The following is a 26,221-nucleotide window of genomic DNA, read 5'->3' on the forward strand; positions in this document are numbered from 1 at the left end:
CCCTGCACAGGGCGGGATGCCGTCGAACAGGACCTCACTCACATTGGGTACGAAGCCGGGCATCAGGGCCTTCTCCCACACTGCGTCCCAGTTCATGTCGGCCAAGTAGGGTGCGCTCTGGACGTCACCGAGGCTGGACAGGCGGCTCTTGGGGTCCTTGGTCAGGAGCTGCAGGCAAAGGGCAAACGTGCTCGCTTGGGCAGTGCACCCCACCGAGGTGTGTGGGGGAATCCGAAGGCGGAGTCTTGGGAAAATGAAGGTGCCCCGCTTTCTGCGTTCCATGAGTGTCCTGCCCTGTTTGGGCTGCTGTGTTGGAAGCATCACCTACACTTTATAGCCAGGGAGGAACTGAGGGGTCAGGCTGCTGGAAGGTCATCCAGCAATGGGCTCTTTGGACAGGGACTAGATTTTCGCCCGCCCTGCTCCCCTTGGGAACTCGCACCCTGTGACATGCCACCTCTCAATGAGGTCTGCAGAGGCTTCCAATTAAAAATAAAAAGAATTAGCCACCTTGTTTTAGGACTTTCAGCTTGGTAATGGGATGCACAAAAGCATAATAACATTTCTCCCTGGACAGCTATGAGGTGACCTCTGCAGTCTGATGGAATGGCCTCATTTGTAGCCAAGGGGTCAACTTTTAGCTTCCCTTCAAATGGAGTTTCTGCTAATAAGGGGTGATGCAGTAAAAGAAAAAAAAATAGCCGTACATTACCTTGCATCCAGAGGGGTTTTCAGCTTTCAAAACACTAGCTTATCTGGTGCAAGGACACTGAGGCTAAAAATGAAAGACGGGGCCCAGCTCTGGGAGGGCCACTCGGTAGCAGCGTGGCCCCGGCTGAGTTGCTGACTGTGCTGTGCATGTTTCCTCCTCCGAAAGTAGGAAGGATAATGGTAACTCTTCCACTTCTGGCTCATGATTCAGATGAGACCCATAGGGGATGGATGAGGACCTGGGACACACCAAGGCAGGATGCCACCCCCAGCTGCTGGCAGGTGGGAGCTGGAATCAGGACCCCCCGCCAGTCGGCTCCCACCTGCCACTGCAGCGAGTGGGCTACAGTCACACCACGGGAGGGGCACCTGGCAGGGTCTCACCTGCTGATCACGGTGGCCTCTCTCTAGGAACTGTCCCCAGAATGATGGGTACAGATTTAAACAGAGACGCTGCTTCAATGCCCAGGGCAGGGCGGCGGTGGAAGGGGGTGGCCACCGTTTAGAGCAGCAGTTAGTTCTCTGACTCCATGGGTGGGTGGGAGGTGGAGGTGTTGGCAGGTGGGTAGAGCTTCCAGGTGATTCCAATCAGCAGTTGGTTAAGGACCACTGATGTCTAAAACCCAGGGGGTGAATCTCCCCTAAAGCAATTTAACTAATGAGTAATTCCCTAAGTCATCTACAGAGTTTGGAGGGATTAAGAGCTGACATCTGGAGTTCAGAGAGCTTGGATTTAAATCCTCCTCTGCCTCTAACAGCCCTGTGACAGTGAGTGAATGATTTTCTTTCCCGAGCCTCAGTTTTCCCATCTCTACTATGGGGGCACTAACACTACTCCTCTCACAGGGCATGTAAGGACTAAATGAGCAGAGCCCCCATATAACATTCCCCCAACCAGTGCTGGCTGCCGTCATCATAATTCCTTCATTAAAGGTGACTGGCGCTGACCACATGCAAGGCTCGACTCTGTGTCTCGGAGGATTCCGAGTGAGTTTAGCTGAATGCCAGCCTCGGAAGGAGGGCGCCACGACCCACTGCCCATGCTGAACTCGAGCTTATCAGAACACAAACAACAGGGCCTGCCCCACCATTTCTGATTCAGCAGGTCTGCGGATGGAGCCTGAGAATCCGCATTTCCAACAAGTTCCCGGGGGATGCTGGTCCAGGAACCACCTTGGAGAACCACTGCTTTATTCTACTAGCAACTACTAGTTCCCAGGAAAAGTCAGGAGACGCCCGATGTCTTAAAGGTCAGCGAGTTAAAAGATGATTTGTAAAATTTTAAAAGAGCTATATGCATTAAATATTTCTAATTACTAGAAGCTTGTTGTGCCATGAGAAGAGCCTGTGGGCTTTGTTGTCACAGACGTGACTAAAAGCCACCCTGTCCAGCGGCTTTGTGATCTTGCTGCGGGATGGTGAGAGTGTTTACGACGAGGCATTAGAGCACCACTGACTTTATTATTTCCACCACTGTCCTGCCATTCGTTTTCTCATTCCTTAATCTGCTGGTCTGCCTGTTACTGCACTGAGTGCCCAGCTCCCTGGCCAGGTGGGCTGGCGGCTGCCCCCTTACCTTCTTCAGCAGGGCGACCATGCCCTTGCACCACGTGGAGGAGTAGTGGACACGCTCCACCCTGAAGATGTTGAGGATCTCATCGATGGGGGTGGCCGAGTGGATTTCATATGGCCTCTGCAACCAAAGGACAACAGGCGGCGTCAGAGAGAGAGACCCCACGTGGTTAAAACAGACATAGAGAACAGACTTGTGGTTGCCAAGAGGGAGGGGGAGGGGGAGGGATGGAGTGGGAGTTTGGGGGGTGGGATGAATTAGGAGATTGGGATTGACATATATACACTATTGATACCATGTATTAAATAGATAACTAATGAGAACCTACTGTATAACACAGGGAACTCTACTCAGTGCTCTGTGGTGACCTAAATGGGAAGGAAATCCAAAAAAGAGGGGATATATATGTATGTATAGCTGATTCACTTTGCTGTACAGTAGAAACTAACACAACATTGTAACGCAATTATACTCCAATAAATATTTTTTAAAAATAATAAAATAAAGTCAGCTCTGTGCCTTTAAGCTCCAGGCTTAGCCTTAATCTGTTTGTGTGGTTGTGGAGAAACCCAGGTCCTTCGACAAGAATACTGGCACATATTAAGATCCATATTCCATCTGCGTCAGGTAAAGAGTTCTACTGATGCTCTGTTCTCACTCATTGGCCTTAGGATGTCTTGACTCAGAAAACCAAGTGGTCTTTATAAGGTAAAGTAATTACATGTTCTGCTGGTGAAAGTGATTTTGGCAGCAGGGCACTGGATATACTCATTATAGAGTGGAGGTGCATCTCTATTCCAGGAAACTCAGTTTACAAAGATGGCCAATTTACCGAGAAATGGAAGAAACAGGAAAAGAACTGCAGTAGACCTGTTATTTTATTTTTCTAATTTTTTTACATCTCTATTGGAGTATAATTGCTTTACAATGGTTAGTTTCTGCTTTATAACAAAGTGAATCAGTTATACATATGTTCCCATATCTCCTCCCCCTTGCGTCTCCCTCTCTCCCACCCTCCCTATCCCACCCATCCAGGTGGTCACAAAGCACCGAGCTGATCTCCCTGTGCTATGCGGCTGCTTCCCACTAGCTATCTATTTTACGTTTGGTAGTGTATATATGTCCATGCCACTCTCTCACTTTGTCACAGCTTACCCTTCCCCCTCCCCGTATCCTCAAGTCCATTCTCTAGTAGGTCTATGTCTTTATTCCCATCTTACCCCTAGGTTCTTCATGACATTTTTTTTCTTAGATTCCATATATATGTGTTACCATATGGTATTTGTCTTTATCTTTCACTCTGTATGACAGACTCTAGGTCCATCCACCTCATTACAAATAACTCAATTTTGTTTCTTTTTATGGCTGAGTAATATTCCATTGTATATATGTGCCACATCTTCTTTATCCAATCATCCGATGATGGACACTAAGGTTGTTTCCATCTCTTGGCTACTGTAAATAGAGCTGCAATGAACATTCTGGTACATGACTCTTTTTGAATTATGGTTTTCTCAGGGTATATGCCCAGTAGTGGGATTGCTGGGTCATATGGTAGTTCTATTTGTAGTTTTTTAAGGAACCTCCATACTGTTCTCCATAGTGGCTGTACCAATTCACATTCCCACCAGCAGTGCAAGAGTGTTCCCTTTTCTCCACACCCTCTCCAGCATTTATTGTTTCTAGGTTTTTTGATGATGGCCATTCTGACCGGTGTGAGATGATATCTCATTGTAGTTTTGAGTTGCATTTCTCTAATGATTAATGATGTTGAGCATTCTTTCATGTGTTTGTTGGCAATCTGTATATCTTCTTTGGAGAAATGTCTATTTAGGTCTTCTGCCCATTTTTGGATTGAGTTGTTTGTTTTTTTGTTATTGAGCTGCATGAGCTGCTTGTAAATTTTGGAGATTAATCCTTTGTCAGCTGCTTCATTTGAAAATATTTTCTCCCATTCTGAGGGTTGTCTTTTGGTCTTGTTTATGGTTTCCTTTGCTGTGCAAAAGCTTTGAAGTTTCATTAGGTGCCATTTGTTTATTTTTGTTTTTATTTCCATTTCTCTAGGAGGTGGGTCAAAAAGGATCTTGCTGTGATTTGTGTCATAGAGTGTTCTGCCTATGTTTTCCTCCAAAAGTTTGATAGTTTCTGGCCTTATATTTAGGTCTTTAATCCATTTTGAGATTAATTTTGTGTATGGTGTTAGGGAGTGTTCTAATCTCATACTTTTACATGTACCTGTCCAGTTTTCCAAGCACCACTTATTGAGGAGGCTGTCCTTTCTCCACTGTACATTCCTGCCTCCTTTATCAAAGATAAGGTGACCATATGTGCGTGGGTTTATCTCTGGGCTTTCTATCCTGTTCCATTGATCTATATTTCTGCTTTTGTGCCAGTACCATACTGTCTTGATTACTGTAGCTTTGTAGTATAATCTGAAGTCCGGGCACCTCATTCTTCCAGCTCCGTTTTTCGTTCTCAAGATTGCTTTGGCTATTCGGGGTCTTTTGTGTTTCCATACAAATTGTGAAATTTTTTGTTCTAGTTCTGTGAAAAATGCCAGTGGTAGTTTGATCGGGATTGCATTGAATCTGTAAACTGCTTTGGGTAGTAGACTCATTTTCACAGTGTTGATTCTTCCAATCGAAGAACATGGTATATCTCTCAATTTGTATCATCTTTAATTTCATTCATCAGTGTCTTATAATTTTCTGCATACAGGTCTTTTGTCTCCTTAGGTAGGTTTATTCCTAGATATTTTATTCTTTTTGTTGCAGTGGTAAATGGGAGTGTTTTCTTGATTTCACTTTCAGATTTTTTATCATTAGTGTATAGGAATGCCAGAGATTTCTGTGCATTAATTTTGTATCCTGCTACTTTACCAAATCCATTGATTAGCTCTAGTAGTTTTCTGGTAGCATCTTTAGGATTCTCTATGTATAGTATCATGTCACCTGCAAACAGTGACAGCTTTACTTCTTCTTTTCCGATTTGGATTCCTTTTATTTCCTTTTCTTCTCTGATTGCTGTGGCTAAAACTTCCAAAACTATGTTGAATAAGAGTGGTGAGAGTGGACAACCTTGTCTTGATTCCTGATCTTAGTGGAAATGCTTTCAGTTTTTCACCATTGAGGATGATGTTGGCTGTGGGTTTGTCATATATGGCCTTTATTATGTTGAGGAAAGTTCCCTCTATGCCTACTTTCTGCAGGGTTTTTATCATAAATGGGTGTTGAGTTTTGTCAAAAGCTTTCTCTGCATCTATTGAGATGATCATATGGCTTTTCCTCCTTCAATTTGTTAATATGGTGTATCACGATGATTGATTTCCGTATATTGAAGAATCCTTGCATTCCTGGAATAAACCCCACTTGATCATGGTGTATGATCCTTTTAATGTGCTGTTGGATTCTGTTTGCTCGTATTTTGTTGAGGATTTTGCATCTATGTTCATCAGTGATATTGGCCTGTAGTTTTCTTTCTTTGTGACATCCTTGTCTGGTTTGGTATCAGGGTGATGGTGGCCTCACAGAATGAGTTTGGGAGTGTTCCTTCCTCTGCTATATTTTGGAAGAGTTTGAGAAGGATAGGTGTTAGCTCTTCTCTAAATGTTTGATAGAATTCGCTTGTGAAGCCATCTGGTCCTGGGCTTTTGTTTGTTGGAAGATTTTTAATCACAGTTTCAATTTCAGTGCTTGTGATCAGTCTGTTCATATTTTCTATTTCTTCCTGATTCAGTCTTGGCAGGTTGTGCATTTCTAAGAATTTGTCCATTTCTTCCAGGTTGTCCATCTTATTGGCATAGAGTTGCTTGTAGTAATCTCTCATGATCTTTTGTATTTCTGCAGTGTCAGTTGTTACTTCTCCTTTTTCGTTTCTAGTTCTATTGATTTGAGTCTTCTCCCTTTTTTCTTGATGAGTCTGGCTAATGGTTTATCAATTTTGTTTATCTTCTCAAAGAACCAGCTTTTAGTTTTATTGATCTTTGCTATCGTTTCCTTCATTTCTTTTTCATTTATTTCTGATCTGATCTTTATGATTTCTTTCCTTCTGCTAACTTTGGGGTTTTTTTGTTCTTCTTTCTCTAATTGCTTTAGGTGCAAGGTTAGGTTGTTTATTCGAGATGTTTCCTGTTTAAGGTAGGATTGTATTGCTATAAACTTCCCTCTTAGAACTGCTTTTGCTGCATCCCATAGGTTTTGGGTTGTCGTGTTTCCATTGTAATTTGTTTCTAGGTATTTTTTGATTTCCTCTTTGATTTCTCCAGTGATCACTTCGTCATTAAGTAGTGTATTGTTTAGCCTCCATGTGTTTGTATTTTTTTTACAGATCTTTTCCTGTAATTGATATCTAGTCTCATAGCGTGGTCGGAAAAGATACTTGATACAATTTCAATTTTCTTAAATTACCAAGGCTTGATTTGTGACCCAGGATATGATCTATCCTTGAGAATGTTCCATGAGCACTTGAGAAAAATGTGTATTCTGTTGTTTTTGGATGGAATGTCCTATAAATATCAATTAAGTCTATCTTGTTTAATGTATCATTTAAAGCTTGTGTTTCTTTATTTATTTTCATTTTGGATGATCTGTCGATTGGTGAAAGTGGTGTGTTAAAGTCCCCTACTATGAATGTGTTACTGTCGATTTCCCCTTTTATGGCTGTTAGTATTTGCCTTATGCATTGAGGTGCTCCCATGTCGGGTGCATAAATATTTACAATTGTTATATCTTCTTCTTGGATCGATCCCTTGATCATTATGTAGTGTCCTCTTTGTCTCTTCTAATAGTGTTTATTTTAAAGTCTATTTTGTCTGATATGAGAATTGCTATTCCAGCTTTCTTTTGATTTCCATTTGCATGGAATATCTTTTTCCATCCCCTCACTTTCAGTCAGTATGTGTCCCTAGGTCTGAAGTGGGTCTCTTGTAGACAGCATATATATGGGTCTTGTTTTTGTATCCATTCAGCCAGTCTGTGTCTTTTGGTGGGAGCATTTAATCCATTTACATTTAAGGTAATTATCGATATGTATGTTCCTATTCCCATTTTCTTAATTGTTTTGGGTTTGTTATTGTAGGTCTTTTCCTTCTCTTGTGTTTCTTGACTAGAGAAGTTCCTTTAGCATTTGTTGTAAAGCTGGTTTGGTGGTGCTGAACACTCTCAGCTTTTGCTTGTCTGTAAAGGTTTTAATTTCTCCATCAAATCTGAATGAGATCCTTGCTGGGTAGAGTAATCTTGGTTGTAGGTTTTTCTCCTTCATCACTTTAAATATGTCCTGCCAGTCCCTTCTGGCTTTAAGAGTTTCTGTTGAAAGATCATCTGTTAACCTTATGAGGATTCCCTTGTGTGTTATTTGTTGTTTTTCCCTTGCTGCTTTTAATATGTTTTCTTTGTATTTAACTTTTTACAGTTTTATTAATATGCATCTTGGCGTGTTTCTCCTTGGATTTATCCTGTATGGGACTCTCTGTGCTTCCTGGACTTGATTAACTATTTCCTTTCCCATATTAGAGAAGTTTTCAACTATAATCTCTTCAAATATTTTTTCAGTCCCTTTCTTTTTCTCTTCTTCTTCTGGGACCCCTATAATTCGAATGTTGGTGTGTTTAATGTTGTCCTAGAGGTCTCTGAGACTGTCCTCAGTTCTTTTCATTCTTTTTTCTTTATTCTGCTCTGCAGTAGTTATTTCCACTATTTTATCTTCCAGGTAACTTATTCGTTCTTCTGCCTCAGTTATTCTGCCATTGATCCCATCTAGAGTATTTTTAATTTCATTTATTGTGGTGTTCATCGTTGCTTGTTTCATCTTTAGTTCTTCTAGGTCCTTGTTAAATGTTTCTTGCATTTTCTCTATTCTATTTCTAAGATTTTAAATCATCTTTAGTTCATTATTCTGAATTCTTTTTCAGGTAGACTGCCTATTTCCTCTTCATTTGTTAGGTCTGGTGGGTTTTTATCTTGCTCCTTCATCTGCTGTGTGTTTTTCTGTCTTCTCATTTTGCTTATCGTACTGTGTTTGGGGTCTCCTTTTTGCAGGCTGCAGGTTCGTAGTTCCGGTTGTTTGTGGTGTCTGTCCCCAGTGGCTAAAGTTGGTTCAGTGGGTTGTGTAGGCTTCCTGGTTGAGGGGACTAGTGCCTGTGTTCTGGTGGATGAGGTTGGATCGTGTCTTTCTGGTGGGCAGGTCCACGTCTGGTTGTGTGTTTTGGGATGTCTGTGGACTTATTATGATTTTAGGCAGCCTCTCTGCTAATGGGTGGGGTTGTGTTCCTGTCTTCCTAGTTGTTTGGCATAGGGTGTCCAGCACTGTAGCTTGCTGGTCGTTGAGTGAAGCTGGGTGCTGGTGTTGAGATGGAGATCTCTGGGAGATTTTCGCTGTTTGATATTATGTGGAGCTGGGAGGTCTCTTGTGGACCAGTGTCCTGAAGTTGGCTCTCCCACCTCAGAGTCACAGCACTGACTCCTGGCTGCAGCACCAAGAGCCTTTCATCCACACGGCTCAGAATAAAAGGGAGAAAAAGTAGAAAGAAAGAAAGAGGATAAAATAAAATAAAAGTAGGATAAAATAAAATAAAAGATAAAATAAAATAAAGTTATTAAAATAAAAAATAATTATTAAGAACAAAATTAGAAAAACAAAAAAGCAAAAAACGGATGGATAGAACCCTAAGACACATGGTGAAAGCAAAGCTATACAGACAAAATCTCACACAGAAGAATACGCATACACACTCACAAAAAGAGGAAAAGGGGAAAAAATAATAAATCTTGCTCTCAAAGTCCACCTCCTTAATTTGGGATGATTCATTGTCTATTCAGGTATTCCACAGATGCAGGTACATCAAGTTGATTGTGGAGCTTTAATCCGCTGCTTCTGACGCTGCTGGGAGAGATTTCCCTTTCTCGTCTTTGTTTGCACAGCTCCCGGGGCTCAGCTTTGGATTTGGACCCGCCTCTGCGTGTAGGTCGCCGGAGGGCGTCTCTTTTTCGCTCAGACAGGACGGGGCTAAAGGAGCCGCTGATTCGGGGGCTCTGGCTCACTCAGGCCGGGGGGAGGGAGAGGCACGGATGCGGGCTGAGCCTGCGGCGGCAGAGCTCGGCGTGACGTTGCACCAGCCTGAGGCGCGCCGTCCGTTCTCCCGGGGAAGTTGTCCCTGGATTACGGGACCCTGGGAGTGGCGGGCTGCACAGGCTCCCAGGAGGGGAGGTGTGGATAGTGACCTGTGCTCGCACACAGGCTTCTTGGTGGCGGCAGCAGCAGCCTTAACGTCTCATGCCCGTCTCTGGGGTCCGCACCGTTAGCTGCGGCTCGCGCCCGTCTCTGGAGCTCCTTTAATCAGCGCTCTTAATCCCCTCTCCTCGAGCACCAGGAAACAAAGAGCGAAGAAAAAGTCTCTTGCCTCTTCGGCAGCTCCAGACTTTTCCCGGACTCCCTCCCGGCTAGCCGTGGTGCACTAGCCCCCTAAAGGCTGTGTTCACACCGCCAACCCCAGTCCTCTCCCTGCGCTCCGACCGAAGCCCCAGCCTCAGCTCCCAGCCCCGCCCGCCCCGGCGGGTGAGCAGACAAGGCTCTCCGGCTCAGACCTGTTATTTTAACTGTTAGAGCTGAGCTGGGCCTTGGGGACCATCTCATCCAATGTTTTTTCCCCCCAAATCTTTTTACTCAAAATCCCAAACATAGAACAGATGAAAGGGAATAACAGTTCCCTGGGCTATTTAAACCTCCAAAGCCTGGACCTGTATGAACCGCTGAATCATCTCTTCAGGGTCCTATACTTCCAGGAAACACAGCTTGAAAACCCCTCCCTTTATGGAGATATAAAACCTGGAGGGGCGAGGTCCCAGAGTTCATTTCCCCCCAGGTTTTCGACTCCCAGCTCAGGGCTCTCTCTGTTTGCTTTACCGAGGGACGGAAAGGCGGTGCTCAACCCAAGGGCTGCCTCTCTCCCTTTCTTGGGTTAATATACCAACAGATTCCTCGTCTCTGTGGTTGAGCCCACCATCCGGTGTGTACCCAGCGGTTCTTAGTTCTGCTCCAACCTCTAGGAACGCCATACCCCTTCCTCTATTAGCCATCACCCATACCTTCTCTGCCTACTGAACCCTAAGGAGAAGTGCTGACAGAGGTCAAAGGCAAGGGTAACACCGCATGAGGCAGGTGGCTGGGGGAAGCAGAGAGGGTAGGAGTCCTCATGGCACCATAGCGTGGGCTCTTAGGGCTCCGCCCCCTGCTGCAAGGCCATGGGTCAGTGATATGACATTCAGAATCTCATTTATTTATTTATTTATTTTTAAGAAACTTGCCTGAGACTTTATTTATCCATCTGTTCTTTTAGTCAGCAAATATTGTGTCCCCAAGGTATACCAACCTCTGCTCTAGGGGCTGGGGAATACGTTAGTAAATAAACAACAGAAAAGTCCCCACCTCGTGGAGTTTACATTCTAGTGTGGGGACATAGACGATCAAAATACGTAAAATAGATATTACATGGTGTTACGTGTCTTAGAGAAAAAGGAGGGCCTGAGGTGTCTGTGGGCGGGGGAAGGAGGGGAGTTGCAACTTTATTTTTAAAAATTTTATTAGTGTATAGTTGACTTACAACGTTGTGTTAGTTTCAGGTATACAGCAAAGTGAATCAGTTATACGTATACATATATCCACTCTTTTTTTAGATTCTTTCCCCGTATAGGTCATTACAGAGTATTGAGTAGAGTTCCCTGTGCTATGCAGTAAGTCCTTATTAGTTATCTATTTTATATAGTAGTGTGTATATGTCCAACCTAATCTTCCAATTTATCCCTCAGTAAGTCAGACAGAGAAAGACAAATATCATATGATATCACTTATATGTGGAATCTAAAAAAAGGGTACAGATGAACTTATCTACAAAACTGAAATAGAGTCACAGATGTAGAAGACAACGTTTGGTTACCAGAATCTCCTTTAGTCCCCTTGATTACTCCATGGCAGTGGTTCTCAACCGGGGATAATCTGTCCCTCCAGGGGACATATGGCAATGTTTGGGGACATTTTGGCTGTCCTTACTGGGTGGGGGCAAAGTCCTGCTGGTATCTAGTGGGTAGAGGCCGGGGATGCAGCTAAACATCCTACAGTGCACTGGGCAGCCCCCATCACAAAGCAGTACCCAGTCCCAAGCGTCCGTAGAGCTGAGGCTGAGGAACCCTGTGCTTTGCAACCACTGTTCTCCCCATCTGATAGACAAGAAACAGGCTCACCCCAGACATTCAGAAACTGTGCAACAAAGCTGGGATTTGATCCCCAAAACGTGTGATTCCAAAGCCCAGACTCTCGCTTGACCACCATGCTGTCGCTTCCATGGACAGCACCACACTGCCTACAGAGTGAAGCCAGTGCCTCCAGCTGACCTCAGGGTCCTTTCTAGACAGCCCCCAGACTGTCTTTCTGACTGCTGGTCAGTCTAAGATGTTTGCTGTGTCAGCCTCAGCTGCCCTTCCCGGTCTCTGCTCACACGGTTTCCCAACCAACTCATACATGATCCCCCTTAACGCTTCCTCCCTCAGAAATTCTTCCCTGCTCCTCTAAGAAGTCATCAGCACTGTCTCTGCAGCTACCTGTCTCAGAATCATCACACGTGCACATTTATGTAGCAGTCAGCATCCCTCCTGTGCGCTGGACGCCGCGTGTGCTCCGCCTACATTTTCTCCTGGAATCCCCACGGTGACCCCGCAGGCCGGCCTCATCATCCCCATTTCATGAAGGAGGAAGCCAGGGCTCAGATGAGTTAAGTGACTAAGGCGGAATCACAGCATCAAGGCACACGGGGTGTGGATGGGAGCCTGGACCTCTGCCCACCGGGCCAGGGACCTCCCCACTAACCGTCAGCAGCCACATGTGACTCAGCTCCTCTCCCAGGGCCTGTCTCCACCTTGAGAGGTGCTAAGTTGGAAAGGATGCAGACCTGCCAGCAGGCCCCCCACATGGGAATCAGAGAGACCAGGGGAGGGGAGCTGACATTGACCGAGTGCCGACCCTTTATCGGTCACAGAGCTGGGTAATTTGCATCGTCAGAATCACTTAATATTCACAGCCACCCTGTTGGGTAGGTGTTACTATTATTATTATTTTTTCAGTTAACAGATGAGGATTCTGAGCATTTGGTCTGTCTATTGGCCTTGGTTAAGATCACAGACAAGGTACCTGGTAGAGCCAGGGTTTGAACCTGTGAATTCTTCTAAGATCCTCTTTCTGTGTTAACGAGGAGGCAGCTTTCAGTTGAGTAAGAGGAAAATCTTTCTAGCCATTAGGGCTTTAAAAAAAATGAAACACGTTCTTTCTGGATATAAGAGCCCTGTGCATGCGGAGGAAAACCAGTGGACAGGTGGGTGACACTGCCAGGGAAACCACCAAGGAGCCTGGTAGGTGGGTAAACAGGGGCTGGGTAAGACCTTTAAGTCCCTTCTCCGGGTCAGTGGATGAGAAACCTCCCTCTCCTCTCTGTCCCCATGGGGTTCTCTCCAGGGGGTGTGGTCACAGTCCCTGAGACAACTGTGCTCAAAAGGGAACTCTCCAGGTGGTGCTTTCTTTCTTTCTTTTTTTACATCTTTATTGAAGTATAATTGCTTTACAATGGTGTGCTACTTTCTGCTTTATAACAAAGTGAATCAGTTATACATATACATATGTTCCCATATCTCTTCCCTCTTGCGTCTCCCTCCCTCCCACCCTCCCTATCCCACCCCTCTAGGTGGTCACAAAGCACCGAGCTGATCTCCCTGTGCTATGCAGCTGCGTGGTGCTTCTTGAGTCTTTTTTTTTTTTTTTTTTTACTTAGCAGGTCTCAGGGTGAGAACTGAGATTCTTGTTTGGGCTCATAGGAAAGTTGGGTACAAGTTACTCCCCTCGTCTGGGCCACAGGATCCAAGCAGGCTCACAGAATTCTCTGCATTGAAATTTCAAGCCCACTGATGACACTCCACTCCTCTGCTCTCCTGAAAGAGCATTTCGGGAGAGATGTCTCTTTCTGCTCTAAGACCAGAGCATGCCTGGGTCCCTGGCTAACATACCATATTAATACCTTCAATCTCCCACCTTTCATTTCTGACACTTTCCAACTCTATGATCTTAGAATATGTGTTTGAAAATTCCCATCATGACTTGCATCTTTTGGAGGTAAGGAGTCCCCTGGATCCTGAGGGAATCAAGGAACAGGGGGGTGATCACCTATCAGGGATGCTGTCACTGACATGATGGAGGAATTTCAATGAGGAAGGATAACTTCTAAATTCACACAGTCCATGGAAAAATATGAATGTTTTTCAGTATAGCTTTTGGACTAAATGTGATCGTTTCCAGGATTAAAAAAACAGAATCAACTATTTGCATAAACCCATTGTGTTTCAAGTCAAAGATGAACAGACCAAGATATCTGGGAGACAGAGTCACACCAACCCATAACAGGCATTCTTGTTCACTCTGTCCCCACACCAAAGCCCCGATCCCACCATGGGACCCTCCCTCTTCTATTAAAAGTGGCATTTGCATCCCTAAGCAGAAAACTCAGATACACTGAAAATGAAACATTTTATTTTGAAGCCCTTGGGGCTTTCTGCCAAGTCATCATCTCTGACTGTTCTGACTTGTATTCCGGCAGAGAATACACTTTCTGCTGGCAAATGACCAATCATGCTTAGGTCAACTGCTTGCCAAGGTCATTTGTATGATTGATTCCGTGATAAACATCATCTGGTGATGTCTGTGTTCTCTGGTTCATACAAATATCATGGGGACCCTCATGTCCCCTCCTGGAGCATGTATATTAAAGAACCAGTACACGACAAAGGAACCAACCAGGGAGGTGGGGAGAGATGGATTGTTTTCATTCAGTGCCCGAGAAAACTCACAAGTTCATATACATATTTTTTGCTTTCTAACAACATCATGTACTGTAGTATGTGTTTGAGGAATTCAGGGGAAATCACTGAGATCAGGAGAGACCCCAGTTGCTTGAACCACACGGTGATAACTAATGACACTCACATAGCTTGTATGGTTTTCACACAGCTGCCATCATTCATTCCCTCATTCATTCCCACCAGTTATTACTGTGCACTGGGGGCTCCTGCCCTCAAGGGGCACCGTCTACCCGCCTTAATATGCATATATGCAGATGACCGTGAGACACTGTTAAAGCAGCATCCAGTGGGAGGAACTGACTCTCTACGCTGTGTGCTGGGTGCTGGAGCTATAAGGTGGGTAATACGCAAACTGAGTGTCCTAGTCTAGGGGTGCATCGATCCCAGGATAACTTCAGCACCACAGAATAGACTGAGAGGATGTTCCTATCCCCATTGTATGAAGGGGAAACCATGGTCCTGAGAGGTTAAAAGGCGTCATTTTCAAATGATACTCGTGTAAAAAAAAAAAAAGCCTCGAAATTCGTTTGTCACAATTCTTTCTGCTAAAATAAAACTGAGTTATTAGTTGCCAAATAGCTCCATTAGTCATCTTCAGCTTTTAAATTTAAAAGAAATAAAATAAAAATACGTACTGAATGCCCCATTTTTATAGGACACTGAGCTAAGTATTCGGGGAAGGTTGGAACTAAAATAACAACAACAAAAAACCAAGCTGGAAAGCTGGGCACGGGAGCCTCATGTTGTGGGTGGAAAGACGACAGCGTTTGAAATCATGACACCAAGATGCTTTGGGTGTTTGAGCTGCCACGGATCAGCTGCTGAGCTTCACACAAGACCCTACCCCTCTGGACATCCCTGTCCCCGTGAGTAGAATGAGGGGCTGGACCAGAAGCTTGTTAAGAGCTTTCTAATGCTCAGGACCTTGGAGTTGGCACACGGGCGATCAGGACTGACACCCAGGGCCGGCATGGTGCACATCCGGCGGCAGGGCCATTCCACCCCACCCAAGCCTGGTAGAAGCTGAGCCCCCCACTTCCACAGCCCTCGCGTTCACCACACAGGCGCACATCTTACCCAGCCCCGCAGCAGCTCGTAGGCCGTGACACCCAGGGACCACCAGTCAACGGGGTAGGAGTACCCAGGGCCTCCGTCCACATACACCTGGAACACTTCCGGGGCTGCCAAAGACAGGACAAAAGAACATTACTGCGCATCTCACTTTACACTCATTGCCTGTTATAGAGAGGACACGGGGCCAGGAACCCAGCTTTTTGGATGGCAAAGCCAGTACTCCATCTGCTATGCCACGTGGTTTCTGCACTCCGTAAGTCACGAGGTGGCTAGAGAACAAGGTGCAGGCATCACAGGAAACACCAGTGTGACACCTGGGACAGAATACAAATGGGGCAACCCAAGTGTGCTGTGGAGGGCGGTCTGTCGGGGAGGGTCAGGGAAAGTCTGGGGAGGAGGAGGGTTTGCTGGAGCATGAATCACGGTCACAGCCCGGGGATTAAAGTCTGAGTTAAGAAGAAGAAACTGCACCCCCAAGGGGCTAAGAACCTTGCTAAATGTCATTCTGCTCTGGCCCCAACACCAGGTCAGGTGTCCCAGCAACCAGGATGCTCAGAGCCCTTTGTGCCTGGTGCCTGTCTCAGGTACGGTTTTATTTTAGCGTAGGTGGGATCGCATATGAAATATCCAGGATAAGTAAATGCACAGGGACAGAAGACAGATCGTGGGTTGCCAGGGGCCGGGAGGGGGGATGGGGAGCAACTGCTCACTGGGTTTCCTCTGCGGTGATGAATGTTCTGGAACTAGACAGAGGTGGTGGTTACACAGCATTGTGAACATACTAAATGCCACTCTGTTTGAAAACAGTTCATTTTACGTTATGTGAATTTCACCTCAATAAATAAACAAGTGGAGGGTGGAGGCCGGTGGGTGACGGATCCTCACTCCTCAGGGGGGCTGCAGCTGTTCCAGGGTCCCCCAGCCCTGCTGCTTCCTAAGCTAATGGGCGGTGGGTTCATTACTGCCTCACCCCCAACTCATCAGGCCAGGAGTTGCATCTCCAGCTCTAATTGTTCATATTGGCTTCCAGGAAAGTCTTGGGAAATGTGGATCATTTCTAGCAAATTAATTTGTAGATATAATTCCATTTTACAGGTGTCAGAGCAGCCAAACTCTCTCGCTGGGAACCAGGACATGCTGTGTTTAAAGACATCTCGACTCAATTTTCAGACTGGCATTCAGACGGCGTGGGATTGGGGAGGGCCAGATGAGGCAGATGAGGGCAGACATGGACGCTCGAATCTGGGCTCTGGATCGGCAGCTGGACCACTGAACCTGACCAGCGGGCAGATCTCAGCTGCCCTCTAGAGACCCTCTCCATTTACTTTGTATTTTCTAGCACTTTCACCCGAGGGTTCTCCTTTCCTCTTCACAACAACCCTCAGGGCCGTGTTATCATTTGACACATTTTACCGAAGAGGTTCAGAGAGGGACAGCGGTGCACAGGAAGTTACACAGCAGGGAAGTTCAGAGCTGAGGTGCGCCTTATACACTGGTCGAATCCCAGTTTGAAATAAGGTTCGTATCAACATTTGAGTACAGAAACATACCCAGTCTACGTTGGGGAAGATGTGATTGGGAGTTTGAGGAAATGTCCCTTTGGGTAATTTGAGCTTCCCAAAGGAAGCAACATGGTGTGATGGGAAACAGGAAGAGGGTCAGTGGGGCTGGAGCTGAATTAACAAGTTCTATTTACCTCAGTTTTGTAAAACATGAACAAGAATCAACAGTGTGTTCATAGGGTTCTTATGAGGATTAAGGAACAACGCAGGCTGAGAGCTAAGCCGGATGCCTGGCTGGTCTATTGTGAGTGTTCCGGGAATCTTGGGCATGGTTTTTATTACTAGAATCGTCATTCAAACCTCCTCTTCTGACCGTGCTCAGCCTCGCCACGGTCCACGCAGTCGCCTGGGAGGCATGCTAAACTTCATCGTCCTCAGCCTCATGACTACCAGTCTACAGACCCGCTGAGTTTGGCATTTCCAGCACCTTTCTGTCTGCCCCTTCCTATCGATCCTAGATCAACCTGAATGCAAAGGTGGCAATCATACCTGTTCATTAAACATCTAGCGAGAAAATATTTGATTTCCTAGCAGCTCCAGGCACTGAGCTGTGCTATTCTGAATCCCACTGGGAGCCTGAGGCTGAGCTCCAACCCAGAGGGGCTTCCTTCCCTGCACCCCAATCTGTGTACTTGTCCTTCTTCCCTCCGTGCTGAGGGTTCCAGGACAGAAGGAGCCACATCATGCTGGTCTGTGCATGTGTAGATGTAATTCTACAGAACCAGGGCCTCGACAGCTGCTGGCCCAGCCCATGTGCTCAGTGAGGGAGGCAGGGACACGCCCAGGAGTGCAGGCGAGGCTGCGTGCCCAGGTGTCCCCATAAATCCTTGTGGTGCCTGGCAGCCCCATGCCCATCTGGAATTCAGGGTAGAAGCAGCAGCTGACCAGTTCTGTCCTGGCTGTTGTGACCAACCAAGTGACAAACGTCTGCAGCCTGTGACCCCACTCCCAGAGAAGGTGACAGTCTCTCCTCCCTTGCACAGCTGGGGCTGAGAGAACATAAACCACCTTTATGTCACAATCCATATGCCACCAGAACGGCTGCTTTAGTGGCCTGGATCAGTGCTTAGAGGCGAGGGCATCATACAGGATTAGAGCTTGAAGGACAGGTACAAGACACAGACCTGTCACCATCATTTCATCATGAATGAATGAGTATGGAAACTACAGTTTGCCAGGTGCTTTGTTAAGGATTTTACATGTACTACTTCTCTTCATCCTCCCAACCGCCCAATAGAACAAGTCTACAATGATCTCCACGTTCCAGATGAAGAGGCAGAGACATGAAGGGGTGTAGTTGGGTGAAGTGTCCCCAAAAGATATGTCCAAGTACCTGTGAACGGGGCCTTATTTGGAAATAGGGACTTTGCAGATGTAATTAATACAGACGTCAGGATAAAGCCATCCCGGATTCAGGGTGGACCCTTCCTAGATTCAATGGCTGATGCCTTTCTAAGAGAAAGAAGAGGTAGATTTGAGAGAAAAAGAGAAAGCCGTGGGAGGAGGCAGAGCCTGGAGGGATGCGGCCACAAGCCAAGGAAGCCCTGGAGCCCCCGGAAGCTGGAAGAGCCTCTCCTACACCTCCGAGGGAGCACGGCTCTGCAGACACCTTGATATTGAACTACTGGCTTCCAGCACTGTGAGTGAATGAATTTCTGTTGCTCCAAGCCACATTTGTGGGACTTTGTTGTGCAGCCCTAGGAGACTAGTAAGAGGGGCTGGGAACTTGCTCCAGGTCAGCCCGCTGGGATGGCAGAGCTGGGATTAGCCTCTCTCAGTATCTGATTCCAAAGTCCTTTCTCCTATACTGAGGTGACTTCCAGGGGTGATGGACTTACCTGAGGATGGGTCCTGATGAAAGCTACTACCTTCCTTCCCTCTGTCGCAGAGGCTGGCACTCAGCCAAGTACATGGTAGGCACTTAATCAATGCATGTCAATTTCACCCTGGGGCCATACAGCCGGTCCAGCACATTGCTTGCCTGCTTCAGAAGTAGAGACAGCTCACAGCCTAGGACTGTCAGCACGGCAGAGGTGCAGGGTCCCTTGGAAACCATCTTGTCATCATCCCCTCTGTGTTAGAATTGGCCACCGGGCTTGAGGGGCGAGAGTGGCTTGCCTCGCCCACAACTCACCAACTCAGGGCTCAAGTCAGAACTCCTGGTCCTGACTTCCAGGTTCAGGGAGTTCCCATTATTGGAACAGTTAAATTCAGCCATCAATGCCGGATGACTCTCCCTCTTCAGCTCCTGTATCCCCTTCCTCCTCTTCGCCAACACATGGCCCTTGTTCAGATCCCCATTCCTTCCTCCTGCTCCTGCACTAGCTTCTCCACCCGTCCTCTGGCTTCCAGAGTCTCCTTCTCCAGTCTGTCCTTGCTTCTGGGGGAGTTAGCTTTCTGATATACAACTCAGACCACGGCAGTACCCTGCCTCAAGGTCTTCCTATCACGATGGCTGTTTCACAATCTGTATTCCCAGGAATGCCACCAGCCATGTTAGGCTCATAGATTTTGGAGGAGAAATGATTCTGAGGTCAAACATGTCTGGGAAATGACGAGGTTCAATTGCGTTCTTTCTTGTGGACTTCATAGCGCCTTTAATGACTCAATAGCAAGCATGGTTTGGAAATTTATTAGACTTGATCCTGGAATCTTTTTGATTTTTCAGTGGAACAGTACAAAGTGCTAGGGCTGGAAACCCATGTGGCCTAGAGGGTGGTTTAAATTCTGTAGCCCCTCAGCTCCTACCTGTAGATCTTCTAAGCTGTATTATGGCCCAGGAGTTGCCCATGGCCACCTTGGGCTCCAGCTGCACACGCTGCTTGCCGTTCCTAGAACACCCTGTCTGTCTATCTGTCTCTTTTTCTCTCCCCTAATCCACCAGGTTCTCTCACAAAGGGTGCAGCTTCAGAGTTACCGCTTCTAGGAACCGAATACATACCATTCTGCAGGCTTCTTTACATCTGTCATGTATTCCTCAAAGTACATCTCTGCTATTATCATTTTCTTATCATTCCCCTCCCTCCAGACTAGATTAGAGCTTCCTCTTTATCCCCACCTGCCCCAGGCATCTCTTGATTTTTACATTCCGGCTGCATTTTTGCTTATTTGTTTGCTTCTTGCTAGACTTTAAGCTCCCTGAGGGCAGGGACGGTCATGTTCTCCCTGGCTCCCCGAGTCTTGCCTGGCATGAAGAAGACACGTGGGCAAGGTTTGTTGACTGACTAAATAAATGAGTGATCGTATATATAAAAAAAAGCAAACAACACCAGTACAGCCCTCGCTATGTGTCAAGCCCTGTTCTAAGTTCTTGACACACTGCTAATAAAAATAGCTCATCTCTCTGGAGCATCTGTCATGCACCAAACTTTGTTTTAAGAGTTTAGCAGGTATTCACTCATTTAATCTTCACAATGACGTGCCATTTGGCTAGTTGCAGCTGAGTCTCACTGAGGAAAGAACCAGGAGGTTCTGGGCTGATGCTGGCAAGGCTAGGACTGGGGGTTCCCTGCAGCAGAGTGAGTGATGAAGGAACCCTGAAGGGGGAGCCCAGGACAGCAAACGACAAACCAAGCAGATAGCTGAAGTTGGCTATGGCCTCGCCCAGAAAGGATGTCCAGGGTCCAAGGTCTGGGTACACCTGCAAGGGTGATGGATAAATGAAATTTCCCAAGGTCTTCCAGAAAGAAAAACAACTAAAACTTCTTGCAATGCCCTGGTGGGGTAAGGGCCAACCCTGAATCTATTTTGAGCCATTGAAAATGCCCACTGTAACCATCATCGTCACGCACAAAACAGTCATGCAGAGCTTTCTCGGGCACAAAGGTTCCTTCATAATTACCCACACCCATGCTCAAAGCACCCTAAGCCCCAGATGAAGAAACGGATGCACAGAGAGGTAAAGGGGCAAGTTCAGGGCCGTGGAGACAGCAAGTGGAAGAGCGTGGACTGGAAAGCTGCTCTTACCACTTTCAAGGGGCGCTCAATACAGCTGTTCCATTATTATCACGAGCAGTGGTTTTCTTTACAACACCAAGAGCTGCATTATTGATGTGGCCATTTGTTGAGCATCTACCATGTGCTAGAAGCTCTTCGAGTTTCTTTACATATCTTATTTACTCCTCAGGAAAGCTAACATTTATGGAACACTTTCTATAGTTTCACATGCATTATCTCATTTTATCCTCAGAAGGAACTTGAGAGGCGAGTATGATCATGATCTCCATCTGAGAAAGCCAGGCTTGGAGAGGTGACACAGCTACCGTGGCTCTGAGCCTCATTTGAACCCAGGCCTCCCCCATTCTCTGGGGTCATCCAGAATGACGACCAGACCTTGCCCTGTCTCCTTCAAACTCCAGACATTACACCATCTTTATGTATATGCTGAAAATGAAAATGATGTATCATAAAACAGATATACATAGACACACAATATATATACTCTATATGTTCTATACGCCAAAATCTCTCCATGGTCAATGCATTAAATCTGTGAATTCAATTGGAACGAAAATCAAGAGTATTTACGAAGGTCCGGGTATTCTAAAATTAGGAAATTAAGGTTTCAACATAGTCCAAAAGAAAAAAAAAAACATGTGGTTCGCCATTAACATGCACATTAATAAAAGTGGCTGTTGAATCACATTCCCCAGCAACACCTGTTTCCTTCCATCGCTACATCCCCAGGATCTTTCACGGTGTGCATGCATGTTGCACGCTCCATGGATAGCTGTGAGCCCACGAATGAATACACTGGGGGGACATCGGGCTGCACGGAAGCTGCTTCCCCAGCACGGCCAGTGGCATGGATAGATCAGCCCCACTTCCCACTAACCTTTTCTACCAGTAGCTGAGCAATTCTGTCAGTGCAGGTTTTAAATGGAAAGTGAGTCTGGATTCACAGAGAATTGGCCTTCCAGAAAAGCAAGAACAGGGGGTGTCGTCTGAAGGAGATCACCCCGAGGCAATGTAAATATGCATGTGGTGGGCTTTGCCCCCTATCCTCACCACACAGAGTTTACTTCCTCATTAGACTAAAAATATGGAGAAAAACCACAGAAACCACCTAAGTTATAATTATTGGTCTGATGCTTTAGCTCTACGAATATTCCTGAAGGCTCTGATCGCTGCAGCGGAGTGTGACAATGCTATTCAATGTCTAGCTTACAAGCTGACTGGCTTCCAGGATCGGTTTCTACAGGTAATTGCATCCTTCTGGACTGGGAACATAGAATTACCGCATTTCAGCCTAGAGGGGACCTTCAAGGTAATTTCCTTCCTCCCCTACCTTTTGTAGGTGAGGAAGCTGAAGCCTATTGGAGGAGTTCCATGGCTTCCAGCCCAGCTGGGACCAGAGCCCCGTTCTCCTGTCCACTGAGCCTTTCTGTGGCTCACACATCCCGGCTGGCAGGATGTGCCAGATCCGGACACCTCTACCTAGAAGCCCCACAGGCATGGCACATTCAATCTGTCCAAGCCAAACTCTCCCTCTCCAACTGCCCCTTCTCCTGCGTTCTCAGTCTCTGTTGATGGGCTGCTCAGTTGTGCAAGTCAGAAACGTGGGAGTCTCATGGACCCTGCCCCTCGTCCAGCCTATGTTTTGGATCATGTGATTAATTCTCAAGACTCATCATTTTTCCCTTCCAGAATCTTCCTCTCTTCTCTGGTCCTTTTTCACTTCTGCTTGGACTCATGACAGCTCCTCCCCTACCCCAGCCTGGGGCCCTGTAATCCCACTACACTTACTCCTCAAACACTTTTCTACGTCAGTAGAATCAGTGGAACGGAGAGACGGAAGGTGTGAGTGTAGTGATTATTCAACCTGAACCTGAACCCCAGCTCCCAGGCTTACTGCCACAGTGGCCTCAGGCAAAATGCCTAACGTCTTATTTGTACCTTGGTTTTCCTCATCTGTAAAAGGGAATAACGATGTCTGCTACATCAAGTTATTGAGAAGAGAAAATGAAGTTCCATATGTATTTATTGAGCACAAAGTAAGTGCTCAATAAATACAATGTAACATTGTTGTCATTGTATTATCATTCACATGTTCAAATCACTTAATTAAAATCTTTCCAAATTTTTCTATTTACTGTAGAATAATGGTCAAACTCCTTAGCATGAAAAATTCCTAAAAATAGGTTCCAACCTCCTCATATTTTGGCCACTATCTTTATTATAGCCATTGTGCCAACTTCAAAGAATAGGACACACTTTATGTTTAATCTTCTATGACTTGCCTGGTAACCTTTACCTTATTTTTTATACTCATGAACTCCTACTCATACTTCAAAACCCAGACCAAATTTTACACCTTCTGTGGAGTGTTCTTCAAGTCCCTTCCTGTTTCTCAGTTCCCTTCTTTTCCCTTCTCTTGGCCAAGTACATCAGTGTTCTGGATTCTCACCAAACCCTTGTTGGTTCCTCCCTTGCAGCACTGATCATGCCGTACTGTAATTAAGGATATACATGTCCACCGTTCTCACTGGACCGTGAGCTCTTTGAATAAGGGTATGACTAAGTCAGGGCCAAAACGTCAGGGATTAGCACAAAGCTATATGTGAGTCATTTAGAACAAGGACTGACACAAAGCAAGTTCCAAATAGATGTGAGCTAGTTATTATTATATCAATTCATTATTGAATGGGAAATGAAATGCACACATAAATGAAAGACCAACTCACAAGTGTACATGTTGTACATGTTCCCCAAATGATTCAAGAGCTCCATCATCATTCTTTGATTAGAGTGTGTGGAAAAGCTGTGGAAAGCAGAGATGAGCAGGGTGCCTGGCCTCTGTCTGGATCCCTTGGGGGCAATTCATGTTTCTTTGGCTTTTTATCTTGGCAAATGAACTCAGATATTAATTTGAGACGAAATGAATCTGCTGCATCAGTCTGATAATTTCTTTCTATCTGGTGATGCTAGTAGTGTTAATAGTAACATAACAGAAGAGTCGTTTCATTAAGGTATGTAAGACGCTGCTCAGGTGTGGACCAGTAGGACCTCACCTGTCTGCATGAGAAAAGGAACAGCAGGGGAAGTTTAACTGGCTGAGAAGCTCTGATGAGGTACAGAAATTCATGATGCACCAGTACCAGAAAACTACTTCATGTTAAATGTGTCAGATTAAATTAGCAAATTAAAAAAAGAAGACCCTTGGAAAGTTTTCAGAGAGAATGATGGAAAGTGCTAACTGAAAGCACAGGGTTCTAACCCTGTGCATTTTACACAGTTAATATGTGAAATGGGTGATAAACATCTAAACAGCATGTTAGGCTGATGGAAAAGTTCATTTAGATAGTGCTACTCCCTTAAAGGATTCCAAGATCTCTGTTTATCTAAGGCCCATAATGTTCATTAAAATTTCCCACTGTCAAAAGCTTTGGTAGGTACACAAGTACCATGTGAGCTGGCCCCGCCATGTCTCCAGGCTCACTCTCCTTGCCTACTTTGTTCAGGCCAATCTAGCTTCCTTATGGTTCTTTCGATGTGACAAGCTCCCTTTTGCCTCAGAGTCTAGGCAAAAAGTTGCTGTCTCCTGCAGTGCTTTTCCACCTGTTGTGCTGAACAACACCTACTCGTCCTTTAGAACCTAGCTGAAAAGTCACTTCCTCAGCAAAGTTATCCTGACCCCTCCAATCTAATCATCTATCCCATCAGCATCTCTCTTTTTCCACCATAATCCTTAAAAAGACCTCAAACAATTCTACTCTGTTTAAAATATAGGAGTTGGAAAGAGTGTCACTCCCAGCCTAACAGTGAGAGAAAGCTAGATCATCTATGAAACCATAACTTTTCTTGAACTCAACTAGTCTGAAATTTAAGGAAAGATGGGTACCTTCAAGAAGGTTTGGGATGTGAATACTGGCTTACCTTGGGAAGAGCATGGGAAGAAAACAGGGCTGCCATAGAAGAGAGTAAGGAGACTTAAATTAAGATGCTTAATTTAACTGAATTGCTGAAGGTTGTATAAGAACTTAAGTGAGAGAATAGAACTATTGTTTGTCCAGATACAAGAGGAATTTGCATTACTCACAGACTCCTCTCTACATACCCTCACTGGGTACTCATGGCAAAGACTGGGCACAAAGCCTTTTCCTTATATGAAAAGGCAAAGGATAGAAAAGCCAAAATAATTGAAAAGAAGAAAAAAGTTGAAGGACTCTCACTACCTGATCCGAGTATTATTATGAAGTGAAAGCAAAAGTATGAGATTAGTCAAAGCATAAACAAGTAGATCAATGGAACAGAATAGAATCCAGAAACAGACCCATGCATTTATGGTCAATTGAGTTTTGATGAAGTTGCAAAGCCAGTGCAATAGAGAAAGAATCGTCTTTTCGACAAATGCTGGATGTAACAATTGGACAGCCCTTGTAAATCAATGAAAATTCACAACACATTCAAAAGTGAACTCAAAATGGCCTATAGTTCTAAATGTAAAACCCAAAAGTATAAAACTTCTACAAGAAAATAAGCAGAAAATCTTTGTGACCTCATGTGAGGGAGGAAAAGATGTTTAGAATGACATCCCGTACATGATCAATAAATGAAAAATTAAAAATTGGACTTCATTTGAATTTAAAACATCTGCTTTTAAAAAGATGCTATTAAGGTAACAGAAAGACAAGGCACTGACTGGTGAAAATATTTGCAAATATATCTGGCAAAAGACTTATAACCAGAATATATAAAGAATTATGAGAACTTAATAATAAAAAACAGATGACCCAATAAATTAATGGGCAATGATTTGAACAGATACTTCACAGAGAAGGATGGCAAATAAGCCAATGAAACTATATTCAAGAGTTTGTCAGTTTCTTAAAAAAGTTAAATGTATATTTACATATGACCCAACAATCCCACTTCTATGTAATTATTCTAGAGAAGTAGAAACTCAAGTTTATATACAAACCTGTACGCAAATAGTTTATTTACAATTGTGTAAAACTGGAAACAACTCAAATGCCGTACAACTGGTGAATGGACAAACCAAACGTGTATATTCATCCAAAGGATTTCTACTCAGAAATCAAAAGGAAAGCTACTGATCCACACAACATGGCAAAACCTCAAATGCATTATTCTAAGTAAAAAAAGCCAGATTCAAAAGTTTGTAGAAATATGACTCTGTTTTTGTGACTTTCTGGAATAGTCAAAACTATAGGGATAGAAAACTGATCACTGGTTGCCAGGAACTGGGATGAGGGAATCTTGGAGGTGATGGAGCTGTTTCTCCGTCTTCATTATGGTGGATTAATTTACTGGATTACATTAAAAGAGTGCATTTTACCGCATGAAAGTTGTTCCTCAAAAATAAGCATCTCGAACTATATATTTATCAGTTTGATGATTTGCAAAGTGATTGTCTCCCTCACAAACAGCCCAACTGATGAGGGCAGGAA

At 45.0% G+C, this 26,221-nt stretch overlaps 1 protein-coding gene across 1 annotated transcript in view; it reads right to left on the reverse strand.

The window, feature by feature from the left end:
• STK32B (serine/threonine kinase 32B) overlaps window positions 1-26,221 on the reverse strand; it is a 354,328-nt gene that overhangs the window by 23,840 nt on the left and 304,267 nt on the right. The window contains exons 7-9 of the mRNA XM_082838226.1: window positions 15,253-15,356; window positions 2,288-2,404; window positions 43-168 (exon numbers count right to left, since the gene is read on the reverse strand). Coding sequence (XP_082694352.1) covers window positions 43-168; window positions 2,288-2,404; window positions 15,253-15,356 — 347 coding nt within the window. The remainder of the gene's footprint in view (window positions 1-42; window positions 169-2,287; window positions 2,405-15,252; window positions 15,357-26,221) is intronic.

This window comes from Leucopleurus acutus, assembly GCF_964270905.1.
Source record: "Leucopleurus acutus genome assembly, chromosome: 4".
NCBI lineage: Eukaryota > Metazoa > Chordata > Mammalia > Artiodactyla > Delphinidae > Leucopleurus > Leucopleurus acutus.